Source organism: Pararge aegeria, chromosome 8, assembly GCF_905163445.1.
Source record: "Pararge aegeria chromosome 8, ilParAegt1.1, whole genome shotgun sequence".
Lineage (NCBI taxonomy): Eukaryota > Metazoa > Arthropoda > Insecta > Lepidoptera > Nymphalidae > Pararge > Pararge aegeria.
The window spans coordinates 3,039,555-3,061,330 of NC_053187.1; the positions used below are offsets into that span (position 1 = coordinate 3,039,555).

A 21,776-nucleotide genomic window follows, 5' to 3' on the forward strand; every position below is an offset into this window, starting at 1 on the left:
ACACATTCTGAATGATAAATACATGCTAAATACAAGCATATATATAAATACAAGCTTTCTCCGAAAACAATTTAATGCATAGCTATTATAATACGTGAATATAAATGAAATGAACAATGGGATATCCGCGTTTCTTATTGCTTTAACACAACATTATAATTTAATCACAAAATGTACTGAACGGATATCAGATCAATTTATTACCATTAAAGGGCAGGTGCCAAAAAATTCTAAACAAATTATGATGTTGTAAATATCTTGTCACTTCCTTTTGACAAATTAATCTTGACCCTTAGACTATCTAAGGTGCACGTATGTAACCTTCTTTAATTATAGTCTAAATCGGTGCAATATTTTGGCTCGGGTAATTACTTGATGATAAAAACAAACGACTTCTTCATACATATCAATTCGCGATAAGTAGGGTCGGATTCCTGAAAACTTGTACACATGCTGTAGTCGACGCGTTTAACGCATGTGGGTCAATGTTTATTTATATTAGTCATTGAATGTAAATCATTGATCGTCAAACAATTACTGCCGATTCTGAACCTTAGCCAAGCGATAAGCTCGCCGCTTTAGCTCAAACGTTTTGGCCTATATTTCACAAGTGCTGTGCATTTATTCGGAGCCGGCACCGAATCCCTTAACAGTCGGTCGGCGTGGGGTAACTCGCCGGATCATCGAGGAAAACGCGCGATTCCCCGGACGTTAGGAAGCGCCTCCCGCGCACCTGCCCTCTCCGTCACTCATCCAAATTTAAATCCTAAACTCCCCCCACCGGCGCGTGCGCTAAACATTCTGGAATAATTCCTGCGATTCAGCCACCGGTACTCGCCATTCGAATTCGGGTCGTGACCGCGTTCGGTGATATCGTTTATCGTTACAATAGTTGTATTACCCAAAAGGCAACACAGGCTCCAGCCATGGCAGACGTAGACGTACAAGTCCAGTACACCACTACCGAGAGGAAAACCAGGAAGGTCAAAAAGACCTCCAAGCGTAGGGAGTCCAAGGATGGCGACGTTACCGTCACAGAAGTTGAACAGACCAACACGACTAACACCAACGACGATGGGTATGTGTTGTGGTGGCCAAACCTTGACCGTGTAGTGCGATGGGACTGCAGTGTGTTTATAAAGTGCAGATTACAAATGACGTTTTAATTTATAAGATTCAACAAATAAAACTTTTTTAACGTACTCTGGCCACCCTCACATACCCAGCCTAATTTAAGGTATATTATATTACTGTGATCTAAAGAAGATTGACAAGTAAATTTGAACTAAAATATGACCATTTATAGCCAATTAAACAAAAAATCAACAACTTATGGGTCACTTAAATATTCGTTAGTATTGATATTGTGTGTCTAAGCTCTGTCGTGTCGTGATTTCGAGATTTGTATTGTTCGATTTTTTCCACCGAGAAAGTTGTGTCGTATTGCTTAAATTTGGCTTCTGAAATTTGAGTCCACAATATCAAGACATATTTATAATCTTGTATTCGTTTAACGATGTGTTTTACGTTTGCTAGCGTTTTGTTTTACATTGATGGTTTTGTTTTCAGCTAATTTTCAGCGGCGAATACACCAAGGCGATGAACAAGGACTGGCACAGTGGTCACTTCTGCTGCTGGCAGTGTGATGAGTCTCTCACAGGCCAGCGCTATGTCTTGAGGGATGAGCATCCTTACTGCATCAAGTGTTACGAGAGCGCCTACGCTAATGGCTGCGAGGAATGCGATAAGATCATCGGAATTGACTCTAAGGTCAGTTATTAACTCTTAAAGTTAAAGCTTTACATCTTAATTAATGATTTCTGTTCTTTAAACGTTAAATTTTCTATGAAAATAAGGTACTCCTTCAAAAGCATTTAAGAGCAGTTACGATTTGTTAACTGAAACATTTCATTGATTAAAATATTAACAAAAACGATTAAATAAGAAGATTTGTTGCATCATATTTAACTAAAACACAATTGAAACTTTAAGAACTGTTTCATGATTCTGTATTTATTTTATAAAATTATATTGTGCCAAAACGATTATAATTAGTACGGTAGCCACGTAAATTATCTAGGAATAGATTAATGCTAGTCTGTTTAAAATAAAAAGTCGACAATCAATTCTAGATTTGAATTCCGAAATCAGCTTTAAACTTTCTCTACGTTGTAGTAACCTAAAACTGTCAAATAATATAATACCGCAGATTCCGTGTCTTCGGTGGCATTATTTAGCTTTGTCACTCTGATCAAATTTAGTTTTGTAACTCCAGCCGGCCCAGATTCTTCGGGCGTACCTCTGCACACGGCCCTAGCCTGAACGCTGCCAACATCAAGTATACCTATACAACGTTTATCTCGAATGACTTTTCCCGTTATACCAAACAGCTGCAATATCCCAATAGCAACAACATTAAAACTCCTTTGAACTTCGCCTGTCATTCCCTACCAATCAGCTGAAAGCGAAAAGATTTTATTAATGATGATTTTAACATTAATGTTTAAACTAAACGATGGTTGTATCTGATGTTTTTCTAAATGCGCCATCTTTTTTGGCAGAAAAAAGTGGGTGCGTCGTAATACTTATGAGCGCGCATTTGTTTTTATTATGCTTCTTTTTGATAATTTAAATTTAATTTAGTTTTGTATTGTGTGATTGTTGTGACAGCGCCAAATTGAATCAATAGAATATCTTGACGAATAGCTTTTTGAAGGTTTTGTTTACCTCCTTCCTTTGCGTTCGCTTTTCGAAAAGTACATTATACTATGGGGCCCGGTCTTTAGCACTTAACACATGATAGTTATCATCAAAGAACAGCAGGAGTTCGTTAGCTAAGTCCACCTTTGGATCGGAGCACTGGGTTGATCTAATCCCTACAGTGAGATACAAGCCCGTACCAATCCGTTAGTAGTCGGGTCAATAATGATGAGTGACTGAAGTTGCTACGGCTGGAGTTATCATCTTCTGTGACATACAATATAGTTTAACCATTTATTTAAATATATATGATAGCTATGCAGTATTATTCATAAGGCCTATCGTCTTATATTGTATTGATATTGGTTTTCCATGCGCATTCATTGCTGCATAATATAATAACACTTGAATAATATTTTCCACAGAAGTATAACATAAATATTAATTTTAGACGCGCCATTTGTACTGAAAAGCACAAACATTTTACTCGCTCTTATGAAATGAATATTGTTAGTTTTAAAATAACGGGTCTCGAAACAAATAGCTGACAGTTTTCTAAACAGAATGGAAAAAAAGATGTCCATGTACTATTTTTGGGTCGGTAACAAGTGATATTCTAATGTGCTCATTCAGATTCAACCTTGAGAAGCCATGGGAGGATTCGTCAAGCGATTCTTTCGAGATTTATGCTCGATTCAATACCCACTTGGTGTTTCGTAATCGGCGAAAATAAACATTCATATTTTATTGACATTACGACATTTTGGTTACTTTTAACGTGTTTGTTCTCGCCATGGAGCCAAGAATAGAACGTTAAATGAAGGGGCTCTATTTTGGAACTCGTAGAGTGGATATGTTTGTATACTCTTAGTCGTTTAACTGGCAGTTTACGCGCGACGTTATTTTTGTTTATTTTCGAAATGATGATGTCCAATTCCATTATAGTCCATGGTTCGTGCACATTATGTTAAAGGTGTTTTTCATGTCGAGTCTGGGTTTTTTCTTTGAATGCGTATTCTTCTTGAATGAAATATAAATCAAATTTGTTCATCTATCTCAATCCGTTGAATAAACTGCCTTCGTTTATTAACTTCATATTTTATATCTTCCCTAAATAAAGGCTATGCGTATATTTATCAGATCGTAGGCGAAACAATCATACAATGATCCGGTCAACATTCATTGACCGGATCATTGTAATACTTTATCATGATCTTTTTTAACGCGTATGTCTCTAATGTTTTCGTATTTCAATACTGAGATTTTTCATTCAAATATTGTCAACTTCTTAATAGAATTAAATGACTAACCATCTGTTCGAGAAACACTGCTAAAGTGGAGTGTTTTTTTACGCTTCAAAATTTAATATAATTTAATAAACGGGAGTAAACTTCTCCCTATTCGCTGTTGCCGTGCTTTGGCAAGTGCACACGTTTACTTTACCCCTTTTAAAGGGACATAATCGGGGGTTATAATTTTTGTCTCCTGTCTGTGCGAGACGTGCTGGTCTAAGTAGAGCCCAAAACAAACTGTATATTATATCTTGCAGGTGCTTTAAATCTTATAATTATGCGTATGTAAAATGTAATTTATAATGTACGTAGATAATTATATCCTACCTGACTTCCGATTTTTTTTTATACCTGACTGCAATCTCACCTGCCTAGCGGTGTGGTAGTTATATTAAACCTACACCCCCTAATCTGTTCCTACGCGACATCGTACCGGAACGTTAAATCGCTTAACGTTTTCTCATTAGGGTGGTTACTAGCCACGGCAGAAGCTTACAACCTGACCAGACCAGAGAAAATCAGAAATTATAAATTCACAACTTTAGCGGGCTAACCTGTTTCTGCGCGAGATCGCACCGGAACACTAAATCGCTTAGCGGCACGTCTTTGCCGGTAGGGTGGTAACCATACCGTAGAAAATTCAGAAATTATAAATTCCCGAACTGCCCCTGCCGAGGATTGAACCCGGGACCTTCCCTTAAATCCACAGCGCTCACCGCTGCGCCAGGGAGGTCGCCGTAGCTTAGTTAATATTTGCTCATCACATCAAAGGCTCATTAATCATTCTGAGCTTACAGCGTCATTGTTAATGCTTTTAGCGGTTTCCACGTGATTGACAAAGTAATTATCATTGTTTTATTAGTACACTTGTTATTTATAAATTCTCATAACTTTATTTTATAATGGAATCACGTACACTCGCCTTTTAAACACATTACCCGTCTGTAATCGGGTAAAAAAGTAACTTGAACTGCATCAGTTTCGTTCACAATTCGGCCTAGAAATTGTAGAAACCGTTTTATTTGCCATGGTAAAAAGTATCCTATGTCCGTATTCAGGATTCAAGCTATGTCTGTGGCCAAATTTCATGATGATGCGCAGTTCCTAAGCCGAATACAAGTAGCAAACAGACAAACAAATCAGACACATTTGCATTTATAATTTTTTTGACGACCTGCCTGGCGCAACGATGAGCGCTGTGAATTTAGTAGGGGGTAATTTGGGAATTTATAATTTCTGATTTTTCTCTGGTCTGGTTATCAACCTACCGACAAAGACGTGCCGCTTAGCGATTTAGTGTTCCGGTTCGATGTCGCGTAGAAACCTATTAGGGGTATGACTAACATACTCCCTAACAGGTTAGCCCGCTACCATCTTAAACTTCATCATCACTTACCACCAGGTGAGATTGCAGTCAAGGGCTAACTAATATGTTTTTATTTATTTTATCACACTTGCTTTTTTGTTAATTTTTAAAGAAAAATGGAGTGTAGATAGAACCTGCCTACCGAGCCTGACAAACAGACATAACGTTTCAATTAGGTTATAGAGTAAGAATTAATGAATTTGGAAATTGAACTTGATACAGTTGATAACCTTTTCTGTTCCAAAGTAATTGAGTGTAAGAATAAATGAATCTGGAAATTGAACTTCATACAGTTGATAACCTTTTCTGTTCCAAAGTAATTGAGCGTAAGAATAAATGAATCTGGAAATTGAACTTGATACAGTTGATAACCTTTTCTGTTCCAAAGTAATTGAGCGTAAGAATAAATGAATCTGGAAATTGAACTTGATACAGTTGATAACCTTTTCTGTTCCAAAGTAATTGAGCGTAAGAATAAATGAATCTGGAAATTGAACTTCATACAGTTGATAACCTTTTCTGTTCCAAAGTAATTGAGCGTAAGAATAAATGAATCTGGAAATTGAACTTGATACAATTGATAACCTTTTCTGTTCCAAAGTAATTGAGCGTAAGAATAAATTTATCTGGAAATTGAACTTCATACAGTTGATAACCTTTTCTGTTCCAAAGTAATTGAGCGTAAGAATAAATGAATCTGGAAATTGAACTTCATACAGTAGATAACCTTTTCTGTTCCAAAGTAATTGAGCGTAAGAATAAATGAATCTGGGAATTGAACTTGATACAGTTGATAACCTTTTCTGTTCCAAAGTAATTGAGCGTAAGAATAAATGAATCTGGAAATTGAACTTCATACAGTTGATAACCTTTTCTGTTCCAAAGTAATTGAGCGTAAGAATAAATGAATCTGGAAATTGAACTTGATACAGTTGATAACCTTTTCTGTTCCAAAGTAATTGAGCGTAAGAATAAATGAATCTGGAAATTGAACTTGATACAGTTGATAACCTTTTCTGTTCCAAAGTAATTGAGCGTAAGAATAAATGAATCTGGAAATTGAACTTCATACAGTTGATAACCTTTTCTGTTCCAAAGTAATTGAGCGTAACAATAAATGAATCTGGAAATTGAACTTCATACAGTTGATAACCTTTTCTGTACCAAAGTAATTGAGAGTAAGAATAAATGAATCTGGAAATTGAACTTGATACAGTTGATAACCTTTTCTGTTCCAAAGTAATTGAGAGTAAGAAAAAATGAATCTGGAAATTGAACTTGATACAGATGATAACCTTTTCTGTTCCAAAGTAATTGAGCCCTGTATTGTTCTATTGCTTCAGGATCTGTCATACAAGGACAAACACTGGCACGAGGCCTGCTTCCTGTGCGCCAAGTGCCGCGTGTCGCTGGTGGACAAGCAGTTCGGCTCCAAGGTCGACAAGATCTACTGCGGCAACTGCTATGACGCCCAGTTCGCGAGCCGCTGCGATGGCTGCGGCGAGGTCTTCCGCGCTGGTGAGTGCCATTTTTTTTTTAATAGATAATATGTTTATTTCAATTAACAGTTACACAGTAAATTAAAAATAGTACAAAATAAAGCAAACAAGGTAAGGTGTATCATGGAACCCAAATTCGATAATACTGCTATAGTGCAAGACTGAGTCGCAGTTATTATCGCCCATCTCTGGAGCGAGAACCATACACTTAAATTAAATCTAGTGAGATGAATAAAAATAGAAACCCAAAAACCTTTTAAATTAAATTCAATTGATAAACTCAATATTTTTTTTTTCTTTTTCTACATTTACATAAATACATCCATAAGATTTTTTTTTTTTGAAATATAATTAATTGTACTTAAAAAATTAAATATGAGTGTGTGCGTGCGCGTGTGTTTATGTGTATGTGTATGTGAGGGTGGGTGTGGGTGAGGGTGTGATTGTATGTATTATTGAATAAGGTTTTCAGTCTCATCATAAGTTATACCTTCACTCGCTGCAATACGATGTTAAGTTAATACCTCCACTCGCTCGAATCTGGATCCATCATCTGGATGTCTGGAGTTCTTCGACTGTCCGTTATAGTAGAACGTTGCGGTGTTTCCACTTGAGTTCAATATAGGATTATCTAAGTGGTGATTAAACAAGTGTCTCCAAGGCCGTCAACACATTGACGGTTCCTCTGGTGCTGTTGACGTTCATGGGCGGCGGTGTTCACTTAACACCAGGTGACCCGATTGCTCGTTGGCTCGCTTTTTCTTTGATTAATAAATAATGAGTGAATGAATGAATGAATATCATTTTATTGCACACAACAATAAGTACATAAAAAAAGAAAAGTATAACAAAACAACGCATACAATTTGGCGGCCTTATCGCTTCATAGCGATTACTTCCAGGCAATGGCGAGGAAAACAAATACACATACATATAGAAAATAGTTAGGTGGTGCGTGCATATTTACCTGTACCCATAAAAAATATACAATCTGTACATTAATATAAATTGCAAGTAAAATAAAAGCTTGTAAAAAGCTTGAATGCTGTAGCGATTCGCAGTCCAAAGTAAACGTAGCGCATAGTAAATTTATCGTGTACATTTGTAACATTGCTATAATAGTTCCCCAGGCACCACATTAAAACATGTATAGCATATTCTCTGTCAATTCGTATATCAACAAAATGGAGTTTTCAACATTAAAGTCAAAGCATAAAAGTCAAGGATTTTCCACAAAAAAAAGCATTACCACTTTCCGCGCAACCGTGCATTTAGTCATTTAATGCGGACTCGTCAAGATCCTTTGCAGCTCATTCCTTTTATATTCAATGGAAAGCGGGCCTTATTGCATCATTCGACGTGGAAATATTAAACGAAGCTTTTAATTAGGAGGCCTCTCAACTTTTTAGCATTCGCTCGTAAGCCGGCTCGGATTTGTGTACGCCTGCTTGCAATTGCGTGCAGAAAAACTAATATTGCAAAGTTAAAACAGTGAAAATATATTTTCCACGTCTTCATCTCTGGATACTTGATTTTGCGGGGATTAAAATTAAATTGTTTTACGCTCTAGCATACAAGTTTTTATAGGTAAACCGAAGAGAAGGATGTAGAGAAATAAAATTTGTATGTAATTTTTTTAGTATAGTATACCAGTGTCATTTTCCATGAAAATTTCACTAAAGTGTCTACAGGAGTTTTGATCACTTAAATACCGAACTACTTACTGTCAAATATTAAAAGAAAATTGCGTTATTCTAGTGTTAAGCATAAGTATTAAACAGTTCGAATGTCAATATCATCATCATATCGACACATTATCGACCCACTACAGAGCACGGGTCTCCTCCACAATGAGAAGGGGTTAAGGCCGTAGTCCACCACGCTGGCCCACTTCGGATTGGTTGACTCCACTTACTTTGAGAACATTATGTAGAACTCTCAGGCATGCAGGATTCCTCACGATGTTTTCCTTCACCGTCGAAGCAATTGATATTTTTAATTACCTAAAACGCAGATAACATAGAAAAGTTAGAGCGAAAGTGTAGTCGAAATATATATTCACTTAAAATATTAATGTATAATTTCCTCGCATTTGAAGTGAAAGACAAATCGCAAATGAAACCAATTTCGATGCATTTCTTTTACAATGTACTACAAATATAAACGAACTTATAATGTTCTTTATTCGAAATAAGCTGCTCAAACGTCATTTTAAATTTCAAAATGGCGGAATAAGATTCCTTGCAGCAATAGCATGCTGTGGCCTGATTACATAATTCAACAGGAAATAGTTATTTGGTTTATAAACTGTTGTTAGAATCGTGCTTTTTACAATATTCCTACTTATAAAAGCCGGCACGATTACAAGTCGAGTTCTTTCAGTTTAGTAATAAATTGTAGACCTATTCCTCATACTCACTCGTATTAACTCGCCGATATAGAGCAATATCGGTATAAGCATAGATTGACCGATTCCACGCTTCACCAGTTCAGTTTTATCACATTATGTTTAAGTTTATTTATTTATCTTATTATAATCGAATCCTACATCGGTGCTAAAATCAAATTGTGACAGGTTATATCAGACTTATAGTTATAAGTAATAAAAATTTCAAACTAAAATTAATATTTACCTAAATATAAGCCAATTGTTTACTCTTGGGCATGGTACCCAAAATGCTGGCGCTATTGCCTTTTTGAATTGCTAGACTTAGCCGTTGGGCTAAATCGCTTATTTTTCTGTGGCGCTGGGTGTTTATCTGTATATTATAAGCATTTATGTATACCGCGTTCATTGTCGTTGTTCAACGTGCTCTTGGACAGAAATGCTCAATGGGATTTATTCCATGACGGGTGGACAGCATTGTTCCGTGAATTGTTGAGGTACTTTGAGAATATTGAATGACCTTTTTCTCAATATTCGCAGAGTACCACTACAGTATGCTATACTCATATTACTATCATGTCTTTCATAAAGTTTAAATGTCATCTTTCATTCATTTGTGTTACCGTTTCCAGTATATTCCAGTTATCCATAAATTATAAAGATCCATCTCATTAGTGTAAGTGGCCTTGTTGTACTAACAAGATGAAAAAATAAATAAATAAATATGATTCCTAAATATTTATCAGTACACAAGCTTATACGCCTATTTTAGATAGATGGCGATGTGTGTATTGTCGTAATATATAAATATAAAAGTGCCTCGTAGATCCAGTGTTTAGCATGTTCTGCTAGGAATCACGAAGTTCAGAGTTCGAATGCAGGGTCAAGTAATTATTAGAACCAGCCCGCAACTGTGTATTTCTGTTTCTTATCTTGCCGACGTCTCTTATAAAGTTTAAAGTTTATATAAAAATACGATTATAAAAAAGTCCAATTATTGTGTATCGGATATAAAAGGTTGCTTTTTTAATAGTTTAAAATGACAAGATGGTGATAACGCAAAGATCAATCGTATAACTTAGTTGTGGGCTTAGACCAGGCCGCGTTTGTAACTAACGTAGTTTTACATTTACGTTAACGTTATTGCCATCATCTTAGTACCATGTACACATTTTTTATGTAATGTACGAGTCAGAAATACCATCTAAGTATTTGAATAAAGAAATATTTGACTTTTTTGGTCTTGACGTCTGGTGACCCAAGAGCTGGTTAACTTATACTAAGCCGACTGGAAAACATTCATTTTCATAACATAGACATCTTCCACTTGTTAGAATCGAACCCACGGCCTTAGATACAGGAAGCAGGATCACTTCCCACTGCGCCAATCGGCCGTAAAACTTTCAACTCTTACTCGCATAAAATGAGAAGCGTGACGTAAATACACTGAGTAAAATCACGTATTTGCGTTATATCCTAGAACAGTATAATTACTTGACACTACCATTAAACATTATTTACGAGATGAATGATTATCGGCTGAATAAGGAGTGATGTGGCGATCATTGCAATGAATATAGACTTAACTTGCTGTCAGGAGCGAACATATGCCCTATTGCTTGAGTCACTCGATTTGAGACACACAGTTGAGAAAAATATCGAGCATTCCATTAATAAATCAAATTGGAGTTTATACATATGTATATAGATAGATAGATAAATTATTTATTGCACACAATTAAGGGATAAAGATTATATATATGTGAGTTTATGTTGGGATATATAGGGAATTATGGATTTATAAAACCTCAGCGAGAGAGCTAAGATCGGAGTGGCTTTATAACATAGTCAAAATAGAGTTTAAGTCACATCGATAGAACAAACCGAGCTAACACTAGATCTTAGTCTGGCGGGAAGCTTCGGCCAGGGTTATTTAACACCCAGCTGACTTTAGACGTTAGGGTTAAATATTACTGCTATACATATATAACAGGTTGGTCCGCTAATATGTAAGACTGAATCGCCACTTACAGACACAAAAGACTGCAATTAAGAGCTTGCAGTAAAATAAAGAAAAAAGAACTATGGGCCCAGCAGAGGCTGTCTATCATTTGAAATTAGGTTGCTGACAATACACTTGTTTCACCTGTCCTATTAAAGAGTAGAGGAGTAAAAGGGGCAGATGCCGTACTATCTCTTTCACACACAATAGAACGACATCAGTCACCTTTTTATAAATCTATTGTTTAATGGCGCGGGCTATACATTCATTTGTTGATACAAACAAAAAACTGTATAAAAATATAACACAATTTAAAAAGAAATTGGACTAATAATATTTATATTAGGAGTAAAAATAAACTTGTAGTGCGGTTTACTGCTTCGTATTAGAATCATAGAAGTATATTAAATATATATAAGTAAGATTATAAGTAAGGTTAAAGACGAATACATTGAATGAGTAGATAAAAGTAAGATTGAATTTAGTTTAGTCTAATGGCAGAATGTATTAATTTATTATAGAAAATTAAGTTTTCCTATGTAAGTGACCTAGGTCTTTTTATGGGAATAAATGTCTTTAAACCTAAACCTAAGATCAATTGTAACGAACTAAAGGTTTGTGTGTCCAAGCGCAGTTTACTCACTGCGCCATATAAGGTCGGTGAGATACCCTTGCTTCTTAAGGCGATGTAAGGTGATTTGATAAAAAACCGGCCATTGCCAATGCCGCAGCCTCCAACCGCAAAGGGCTTTTGACTTTTAAATCGCGAATTATTCACTACCGACAATTTGTAACGAGTTTCGCAACGTAGTGACATTTTCCAGCGATTTTTTAAGAGGTTTGCGACATTTTTGTGTTCGGTAACTCGAATAGGTCCTATGAATATTACGTTAACATTAGTTAATCAAATCTGCCTACAAATCGTTCATACTTAGCAATGACGCATCCGGGGCGCATTCGGGACTCTCACAGCTTTAGTTCTAAGTTTACGAATGTAGTTATCGCCATCATCCCACTACTATGTACCTATTTTTTATTGTATTACTTAATGTACAAATCATAAGTGACAAATATGTGACTATTTGAATAAAGAAATATTTTCATTGGTATTCATTAAAAGTTATGTAGTAGTTAGTGGCAGTGTTTTTTGTGACAGAGCTCGACCGGGGAAGTACCTACCATTGCCATATTCAGGGATCTACATTTCATAATAATGAGGTAAAGGTTAGTTGAAAATCGATAATAACAATTGTCAAGTTTAAATTCTCAGTACCATTAGGATTAGGAAAATAACATTGTCTATTCACGTGTCTCAGAGAGCACGTTTAGATAACGTACCAAGTAACTTACAAAGAAAACAAAATAACGCGGGCTAGTCTGCAATAAAGAAATGTAATTCTAACAAAAGACTATAACTGTACATCATCAGTGAAATAATTTTTCTGTGCCCATTATATTGTCTTAGAATTATCATCTCATTAATTTAATTGTGACCTAAAAGCTAATGGATGGAATACCTTCACACAATATCTGCACAATTCCGCCAATCACGGTGTTATAACGGTACTGTATCCTACTAAAAACTAAAATACATGTATAATTATATGAATGTAGTACGTATGAATCAATAGAGACGTTGAACTCGCTGAGTTACTGTATTATTTTTCAATAATATTTCTGTTTCAATAGTTATTTATTTATAATTATTATTGTTAACTACCTCTATAATACAAGTTTTTTTACAATGATTCAAAACTTATACCAGAGGTATAAGTTTAGAATCCAAAACATTGGTATTTTAATTAAAACAAAACATTAGTATTTTAATTTGAAAAAATAAATTAAATTGAGAGATTGAGAATGATTGATTGAGATTGCTCTAAAAATAACTGTTTTGTTATCGGTGTTTTTGTTTGTATATTTTTAGTCCTTACATTTTTGACAGCCGACTGGCGCAGTGGGCAGCGGCCCTGCTTTCTGAGCCCAAGGCCGTGGGTTCGATTCCCACAACTGGAAAATGGTTGTGTGATGAACATGAATGTTTTGCTGTGTCTGGGTGTTTATCTATATATTATAAGTATTTATGTATATTATTCATAAAAATATTCTTCAGTCATCGTTGTACCCATACCACAAGTTACGCTTACTTTGGAGCTAGATGACGGTGTGTGTATTGTCGTAGTATATTTATTATTTATAAAAAAATAAAAAAAAAACTCTCGATAACTTCTATAATAAAACCCTTGATGTTAAATGAAACCATTTATTTGATAAAGAATTAATACTGGGATGCTAATGTAACACACCTTTGTTTCCACCGGTGACCGGCGAGAATAAAATTTTAAAACATAAAAGCTCCTATTACGTCTTATCTATAATAGTAAGATATATTCCTTCGCGGACTTTTTTGTAGGTAATAACTTTAACCATAAAATACATAATTTTTATGTATCATCAATAGTTTTTTCAGCGCACGCCAAGATATGAATTTTTTAGGCAAAATTTGCTACTTTTGGTTACAAATTGCAATTTTCATAAGGATCTCCAGTTTATTTCGAAAATAAATTATATTACTACTTTGTGATAGTTAAGATTTCTATTGGAGAAGAAGTAATTTAAATCGGTCCAGTACTTTCGGAGTATATTAGGTACAAAGAAACAAAAAAATATTCCCTCTTTATAACGTTTATATAGACCGGGATCGTTCAATTCTTATTCAATTTATTCCAATCAGCGGAAACTACGCGAGCATTACTAGGGCATCATTGGAATCTCGGGTTTGCATTTAATTGATCATTCTGCCGATTTATGGCTTTCGGAGGTGTCTATTGCTTCATTAATTTGTGGAGTCAAGTGTAGACTTGTATCATGCCATAGATTTATTTGTTACTTTTTCATAGCAGTGTTACAGTAATTTTATAAAGTTGGAAAATAATTAAAATTAGTATATTAGTTTTTATGTATTTAGTTATGCAGTTACTTCTCCTCTTTTTTTTCCTAATTCGAAGGTTGACTGCCAGAGATCGCTACTAAGCGATAAGGCCGCCTTTTGTATTCAACTTCTATTTTTGTTTCTTTTTTCTTGTATAATTCTTAATGTGGTATACAAATAAATTCAAATTCAAATTCAAATTTCTTTATTCATTTAGGCCTATCACAGGCACTTATGAAGCGTTCATACATATTTGTTTACATAATTGTAACGGGATGGTGATAACTTCGTTCGCCAACTTAAATCTTAAGCTACGAGGGTTCCAAACGCGCCCTGGTCTAACAAGAGCCCACAACAAACTTAGCCGGGTAAATTTATTTTTTTGTTATCACCATCTTCCAGTAAATTTATATTAAGCTATGAAGCTAGAGCAATTCACACCCATGCTTTTTTATCGTCTAAATAATCCTTAATATTATAATAGGATTTTTCTGTAAGCTTACGTTTTATATAAACTTTGAACTTATTGAGAGACATCTCAAAGATTTCATTTGGTAATTTGTTTTAAAATAATATACAATTGCCCTTGAATGAATTTGCAATTTTGTGTAGCCTAGTAAACTGCAACCCCAAAGAGTTATAATAATAATACAAACTTTTAATAACTATAATTTGATTCATGATGAAACTGTGATGATTCTTATTTAATTAACAAATACTTTTCAAGAAATAATTAAAATTAAATTTGATTCACAATGTTCATGACAATGCCGGTGGGTATTTTGATATAAATACGGTTGCATGGACTCGAACGATGCAAAGATCTCCCTGTGTCTTAGTCGTTATCAGTAGATAATAAATGACTGAATAAGCAGAGGGCTAACCTGATTGTACGTGGAAAGCCATCGCCTATAAAAAAGCAACACTTTGCAGGAACACCTACAAAGTGCCGCTCTGTGTCCATCGATTTGGGGCGTATATATGGGGGCAATACGACAATAGACACATCGCCATCTAGCCCCAAAGTAAGCATAGCTTGTGTTATGGTTACTAAGATAGCTGATGGATATCTTTATGAATATAATGCACGTAAATACTTATAATATACTGATAAACACGCAGACACTGAAAACCATTCATGTTCATCACACAAACATTTCCCAGTCGTCGGAATCGAACCCACGGCCTTGGACTCAGAAAGCAGGGTCGCTGCCCACTGCGCCAGTCCGCCGTCAAAATCCCATGCGGCTGTAAATAAATCCATCCAAAATAAAATCATCGGCCGTTAAATCGCATGTGGCTGTAATTACACCGGCAACCACGTTCTTCAAAACGGAACACAGCAATTCTGCTTAACACAGAAATACCTACTATAAAGTAGTGCCTAGTAAGACCTCCCTTTCGGAGGGACCACGCACCTCTATTTTTTTGGAGTTATGTGCGTTTTAGTCAATTAAATATTTGCTTTAATAGTGAAGGAAAATATCGTGAGAAAACCGGATGGCCTCAAAGTTCCCCATATTGTTCTCAAAGGCTTGTGGTGTCCACCAATCCACACTGGGTGTAATGATGTACATTAAGACTATATGGAACGAATGCGACCTTTAATTCATCTTACCAACCCATTACCGTCCCACTACAGGGCACGGGGCTTCTCTCACAATGAGAAGGGTTTAGGTCGTAGTCCACCACGCTGGCCAAGCGCGGATTGTTGGACTTCACGCGCCCTTGAGAACAGTATGGAGAACTCTCAAGCGTGCAGGTTTCGTCACGATGTTTTCTTTCACCTTTGAAGTAAGTGATATTATAATTGCTTAAAACTTACATAACTCAAAAAAAGGAAGTTAGTTGTGTGCTGGGATTCGAATTCGGCCTCCCCGAAAGTGAAGCCGGCGTCCAAACCACTGGGCTATCACCGCTTCCTTTAATTAGCTCTTGGTAAATCTGTACGTGACGTGTTTAAGTACCTACATTGTTACTAGTAGACCACTTGCACGGTCTAGAACCGTCGGTTATGATTAGGCACGTCGGGCAGCGATCCTTTGGTGCATATTGCATAAAGAATGAAACTGGCTAAGTGCGTAGTTTCGTCTACGGTGCAGTTACGCATATTTAAGTTTTTTTGCCACATCTCAAGGAATGAGGGGTCGATTGAACGATTGGTGGTGCAAGGACAGTTTGAAGGAAAAAGGGCAAGAGGGCGGTCACCTACTCGTTGGACAGATACGGTGAAATCGCTGACCCAGACAACTGTGGTGGAATGTTTTCGACACGCTACCATCCGCCAAAAGTGGAGAAGACTCGCGCGGGAAGCCGTGCATTCCAATTAGGCGCCATGAAATTTATCTCAGCAGCCACGACCACTCAGCCAAGAGTGCACGACTAAGAAGAAGAGGCTAAGTGCGAGGTGGACTCGCACGCGAACGGTTCCGTACCAACGTGCAAGTTTTCAACACTACGTAGAATGTAGTAGAGCTTTTTGCGACAGCTCGTCCGGGGAAGTACTGTCGCCATGCTTATTTCTGCCGCTAAGCAGCATTGTTGCAATGCTGTGTTCCGGTCTGAAGTGCGGGGTTGCGTTTGTAATACAGGCTTATGAGGCTTAACACCTTTGCCTCAAATCGATGGACACAGGGCGGCGTTTTGCAGGACGTGCTCCTCGCATGCCCTATGAAGTGAGTGAGTGAGGTTAGCCATTTGCTTGGTCCGTCAATTATGACAACAATAAAAAAAAAACATTTAACCATTAAAAATATTTATTGCTTTAACGGGGAAAGAAAATCTTATTATCATCATATCAACCGTACCTTTATAAATATATTATAAATTGTCATCATATTACCGGCCCTCTTCAGAGCACGGGTCACGATAGTTAAGGCCGTAGTCCACTACGCTAGCCCTGCACAGTTTGGTGGACCAGTGCCTAAGCCCTTTTTAATCTAAGAGGAGACCCGTGCTCTAAAGTGGCCCAATAATGTTTTTTTTAATATTTACTTATAACGGTTTATACGATAAGCCCGTTAACAGACAGACGGACGAGCAGACTGACCGTGGTTGTTTATCTTGAGCATCCTTCGGATACGGAAGTTTTTCATAGCTTACCGAGTGTTAGAAATAGGTAAATAAATCATAAATTGAAAACCCCACGGCCCGCAATGTATTTTGCGACAGACGTAAATCTTGCGATCACTGCTGTCGAACTTCACTTTTCCATATAATAAATAAACAAAAGTGACGTTTGACAGCACTGGTCGCGAGATTTACGCCTGTTTAAAGCCTGTCGCGAGATACGTAATCACCCCGCGGGAGTACCTCTAACTTGTCTATTGAGAAGATGCAATCACTTTACTTGACTGTGGATAATTGAAATTCAAAGCGCTCTACGGATTTATTTTGGTCTGGTCAATGCCCTTTATTGATTTAATTTAAAGACAAGGCAACCAAATACAATATTGCATTTGAATGCAAATATAACGATTTATAATCTGCGATCTGCAAAGCTTGTTGTAGAGTACCTACCTTCCTACACCTAGACTACAAAATTGAAAGTTTGAATACCAAATGATGAAAGTACGACGAACTAAGGCTATCTGTAAACTTGTAAGACCTAACCGGAAATAAAAGACGACCGTTTTATTGGTAATTGGTGTGAAATCGATCGCGTCATACTCAGTCACAGCCACTGGGGTTCCGAGTTTGCTTCTCTTAGCACGTTGATCAAATCTTAATTAAACTATTAGAACCATATGTTTTTTAAAATAAATGATTTCTGTACAAATCTTGTTTACGTTCTGAGGGACTTCCTTTTAAGCCAGAATATGATGCTTTTTTTTTCAATTTTATAAATTTAATAAAAACACCATATTCAGCTCCAGTGGCGTGCATATAATTTATGACCAGGATGGGCAGGGTAGGCAGTGCTTTTACGAAAGTATGAAATGCACACCACCGTGCACCTCGATCTTACATGGAAATCCTTTTTTTTTAATAAAAATGTCTTTATTTTAGCAATTTATAAACAAATAGGTTACGTATGGTTTTGATAAATCATTATAATATTTTTTAGGATTGCGTGAAGTGGTAGCTTCGTCACGTAGGTGCAATGCCTTTGGCGTAATCATATGTCTGGAATTAAAATAACATTATCGTGTTATGGTTTTTAGTGTTAACAAAGCAACTATACCTCTGTGTATATACTATAATATCACGGGTGGAGACCGCGGTTTGCTGTGATAGTTTGTTATCGATACGTAAAGTTTCAAAAAATGTCACAGAAACTGTCGTTTGTGGAGCGCCGAAGAAACCCGTTTCGCGCTATATCACTATATAGATAGTTAGTTCTATACCTCTTTTCTAAATATCTAGTTTGTTTATTTATAACGAAGTGAACGTTTCTACAAGCATCTGTTGTAGAGCCAATTTTATTTACGTTTATTTTTATTACAGACATGAGACATGTAATGAATGAGATATAAAAGAGCACTTTCACCTTTAGCTATTTAACAGAGTTTTTGTAGCGAAAACTTCCTCAAGCGCGTTCAGCACTTTTTGGGTGAACAAAAATCATGGAACTCGCATCACCTTCACTATTACTGTAGTCTCACTCAGCTATGGCCTATATGTTAACTATATATATATATATATATATATATATATATATATATATGTGTACGTTCCGGTTAAAATACAGTGTATATAAGTACATGGATTTAGTTTTCACTGATATCGGCAGTCCCCAAAGCAAAATGGTTTTTATATAATATGTTTGTTTTTTTTTTTTTTTCTAATTATCGTTCGTTTTATTGATCTAAAGTAACTAAACCTGCCTGAGGAATATAGTAACATTTTAAATCAATGTGGTGAATGAACAAAAACCAATTTGGTTGTTAAATTTTTGCTTAAAGGCAAATTATTTAAATTACTTTCTTTACTACGATAGCATACACTAACTAGGACTTTGCACGCTACAGCAAGTAAACGATTTTTATTTGAAAAATATGGCAATGCCACAATCGCCCTCGATTAGGTAACTTAACCAGTTCAATTTCCACAGGATTACATTAAAAATTGATTTTCTAATTCGCTTGACATACACACATACACATACACTCTTCCACACAGAAAAGCTATCTGGAACACAATAGGTAACTAATATTTTGGTGTCCGCTCTTCATATCTTAAGACTAATCTTACCTTGATACAAGAAAGATCACATAATTACAACACTTTCGCATTTATAATAAGATACTTACTTAATATTATAAATGCGAAAGTGTTTGCGTGTTTGTTTGTCTTTTGTATGTGTTTTTAAATGAAACTATACATGATCCTGAACAGATAGCCCAATTATTAAATAGCTATTTTATTAATTTGAATAAACCTTCGGAAAATAACAGTTATTACCAGCCAGGTAACAATAAATTATGTAAAAGCTTGTTTCTAAAGCCTAACTAGACTAGACCTAATTAAAATTAATGAAATATTTAGAAAACTAAAAATAAAAAAAACTATGGTCATAATGAAATATCCACTCAACTCATTATAAAAACTGCGTTTGTGTTATCGAGCCACTTAGGTACTTAATAAATTTAACTTTATAAAGTGGTATTTCTCCTAATGTTCCTTTAAACACTAATTAAACCATCAAATAAGAAAGGCCCAAAAAACATTATGACAAATTATAGACCCCTTTTACGTACGTTTGCAAAAACATGAAAAAGTAACCATATCCTTCTTCAGTGCCATTAAGATTTCAGACAAATAAAAATACAATAATAATTTTTAAAGTCGGTTATTTATATAAAGTGTATTGAACATGTCTAAGATTATTCATTCAAAATACACAATAAGACACCTACCTATGAGTAGCGCTCTTAAGTATAATTTATTCTTTACATCTAAATCAATATTTGTCACTCGCTTCTAAGTAGGTAAACTTGTAAATTGATTGACTCGTTGAGTCATCGGCGTAGGATGATATTGTGTGTTATACATACATCGTAATATTTATATATATACATAGAGTCATCTACAACCGAATACCGGACCTAAACAGCATCCGTTTAGGTTTATAGCCTTGTACACATAGAATTAAGAACATACAGAACCCTCATTCAGCCGTTATAGCATGCAGTGCATTGTGTCCAAAACAGTAAAAACGCCCCGCGCACGTCTCACTTCACACCCGCGGAATGTTGCCAGCTCACAAACTTATTCCCATTTACCCATTTTATGGTAAACGCTTAGAACATTAGAAGTATAATAACTACTGCCACCTGCTAAATGGTATGAAGTGACTAACCGCCTGTTCGAGAAACCCTACTAAAGTGGAGTGGTTTTGATGCTTCTTTATTAGTTTCCCTATGTTCTTAATAATTATGTGCTTAAATATAACTAACATATACTATATGTTATAGTAAACTATAGTTTCATGATTATGAACCCATCACCATCCCACTACAGCAGGGCTAGCAAAGTCAGGAGACAAAAATTATATCCCCCGATTATATCCCCTGGCAGGGGATATAATTAACGTGTCCACCTGCTAGAGTACGGTGAAATGGAATAGTTTATCCCCGTTTATGACACATATACTGTGTGGATGTTATTTCCACTTGTACGCCACAACTTTATCAACTCTCAGAGAGTTGATAAAGGTGTTTAATTTGTTTATCCTTTATATAATTATTTATATTATTTAAATAATTCGAGAGTTGATAAAGCTGTTTATCCTTTCAACCGGTAGATAAACGTCTTCTGCCCATGCTAGCCGTGCTGGGTACGGGTCTCAGAATGAGCCGGGTTCTTGGCCTTAGTCCACAAAGCTAGGCTAACTGCGGATTAGTAGACAAAACGGACTTTAAAGTTTAGGTATTATCTTTACATAAAAAAACGTCGCTCCCGCTGTTTGTACACTTAGATCTACAAACTTTGCAACTGATTTATGTGTAGGTTTCAGAAATAGATAGGAGTGATTCAAGAGGAAGGTTCTTATGTTTATTGTAGAAAAAAGCAAAGAAGTTCAAAGACTTGTTATGTAATGTCGTACCTATAACAGAAATATTATTGTGCGATTACATTGCTAACGCTGGCTTATCCTTACGTGATAGATTAATGGATAATAATGTACTACGGAATAGGCATGATGACAGTGTTAAAGAATTTAATTTTAAATTATAATCTGTGCATCGAATGGATAGAAATTAGAGTGAATGTAAACTATACCGTAGTTATATGTCAAACAGAAGTTTGAGGAAATAACTTACGCTTTGTCTGTTTAAATAAAATTCACGAATGAATTAAATAAAACAAATGATCGCGCTAGCATAATATTAGCAATAGATCACGTAGAGTCGCGATAAAAGTAAAAAGCTAACGAACGCTGTTATACAAATAATATCAGCAAACGAATGAAATACGGTCGCATTAAATCATTCAGCATTCGTTCAGGATTGTAAACGTCACAGAACAGATTAAATATCTCGATTAAATTGAACATACGATGTTAAATGAATATTCATAAAGCTATTCGCATTTTGTCTTTTAAATTTTTTACAACCGTTTTGAACATTACTTTACTGTAAATTCTGAACTGACACG

The 21,776-nt window shown here is 35.8% G+C and overlaps 1 protein-coding gene across 6 annotated transcripts in view; it reads left to right on the forward strand.

Moving 5' to 3' along the window:
- Positions 1–21,776, forward strand: part of LOC120625712 (four and a half LIM domains protein 2) — a 236,785-nt gene that overhangs the window by 186,913 nt on the left and 28,096 nt on the right. For 5 of the 6 annotated variants that reach the window (XM_039892867.1, XM_039892864.1, XM_039892866.1 and 2 more), the window contains 2 exons: positions 1,570–1,770; positions 6,702–6,876. In XM_039892867.1, the coding sequence (XP_039748801.1) occupies positions 1,570–1,770; positions 6,702–6,876 (376 nt within the window). Of the gene's footprint in view, positions 1–811; positions 1,079–1,569; positions 1,771–6,701; positions 6,877–21,776 lie in introns of those variants that run through there. The other variant, XM_039892870.1, reaches the window with a different exon arrangement.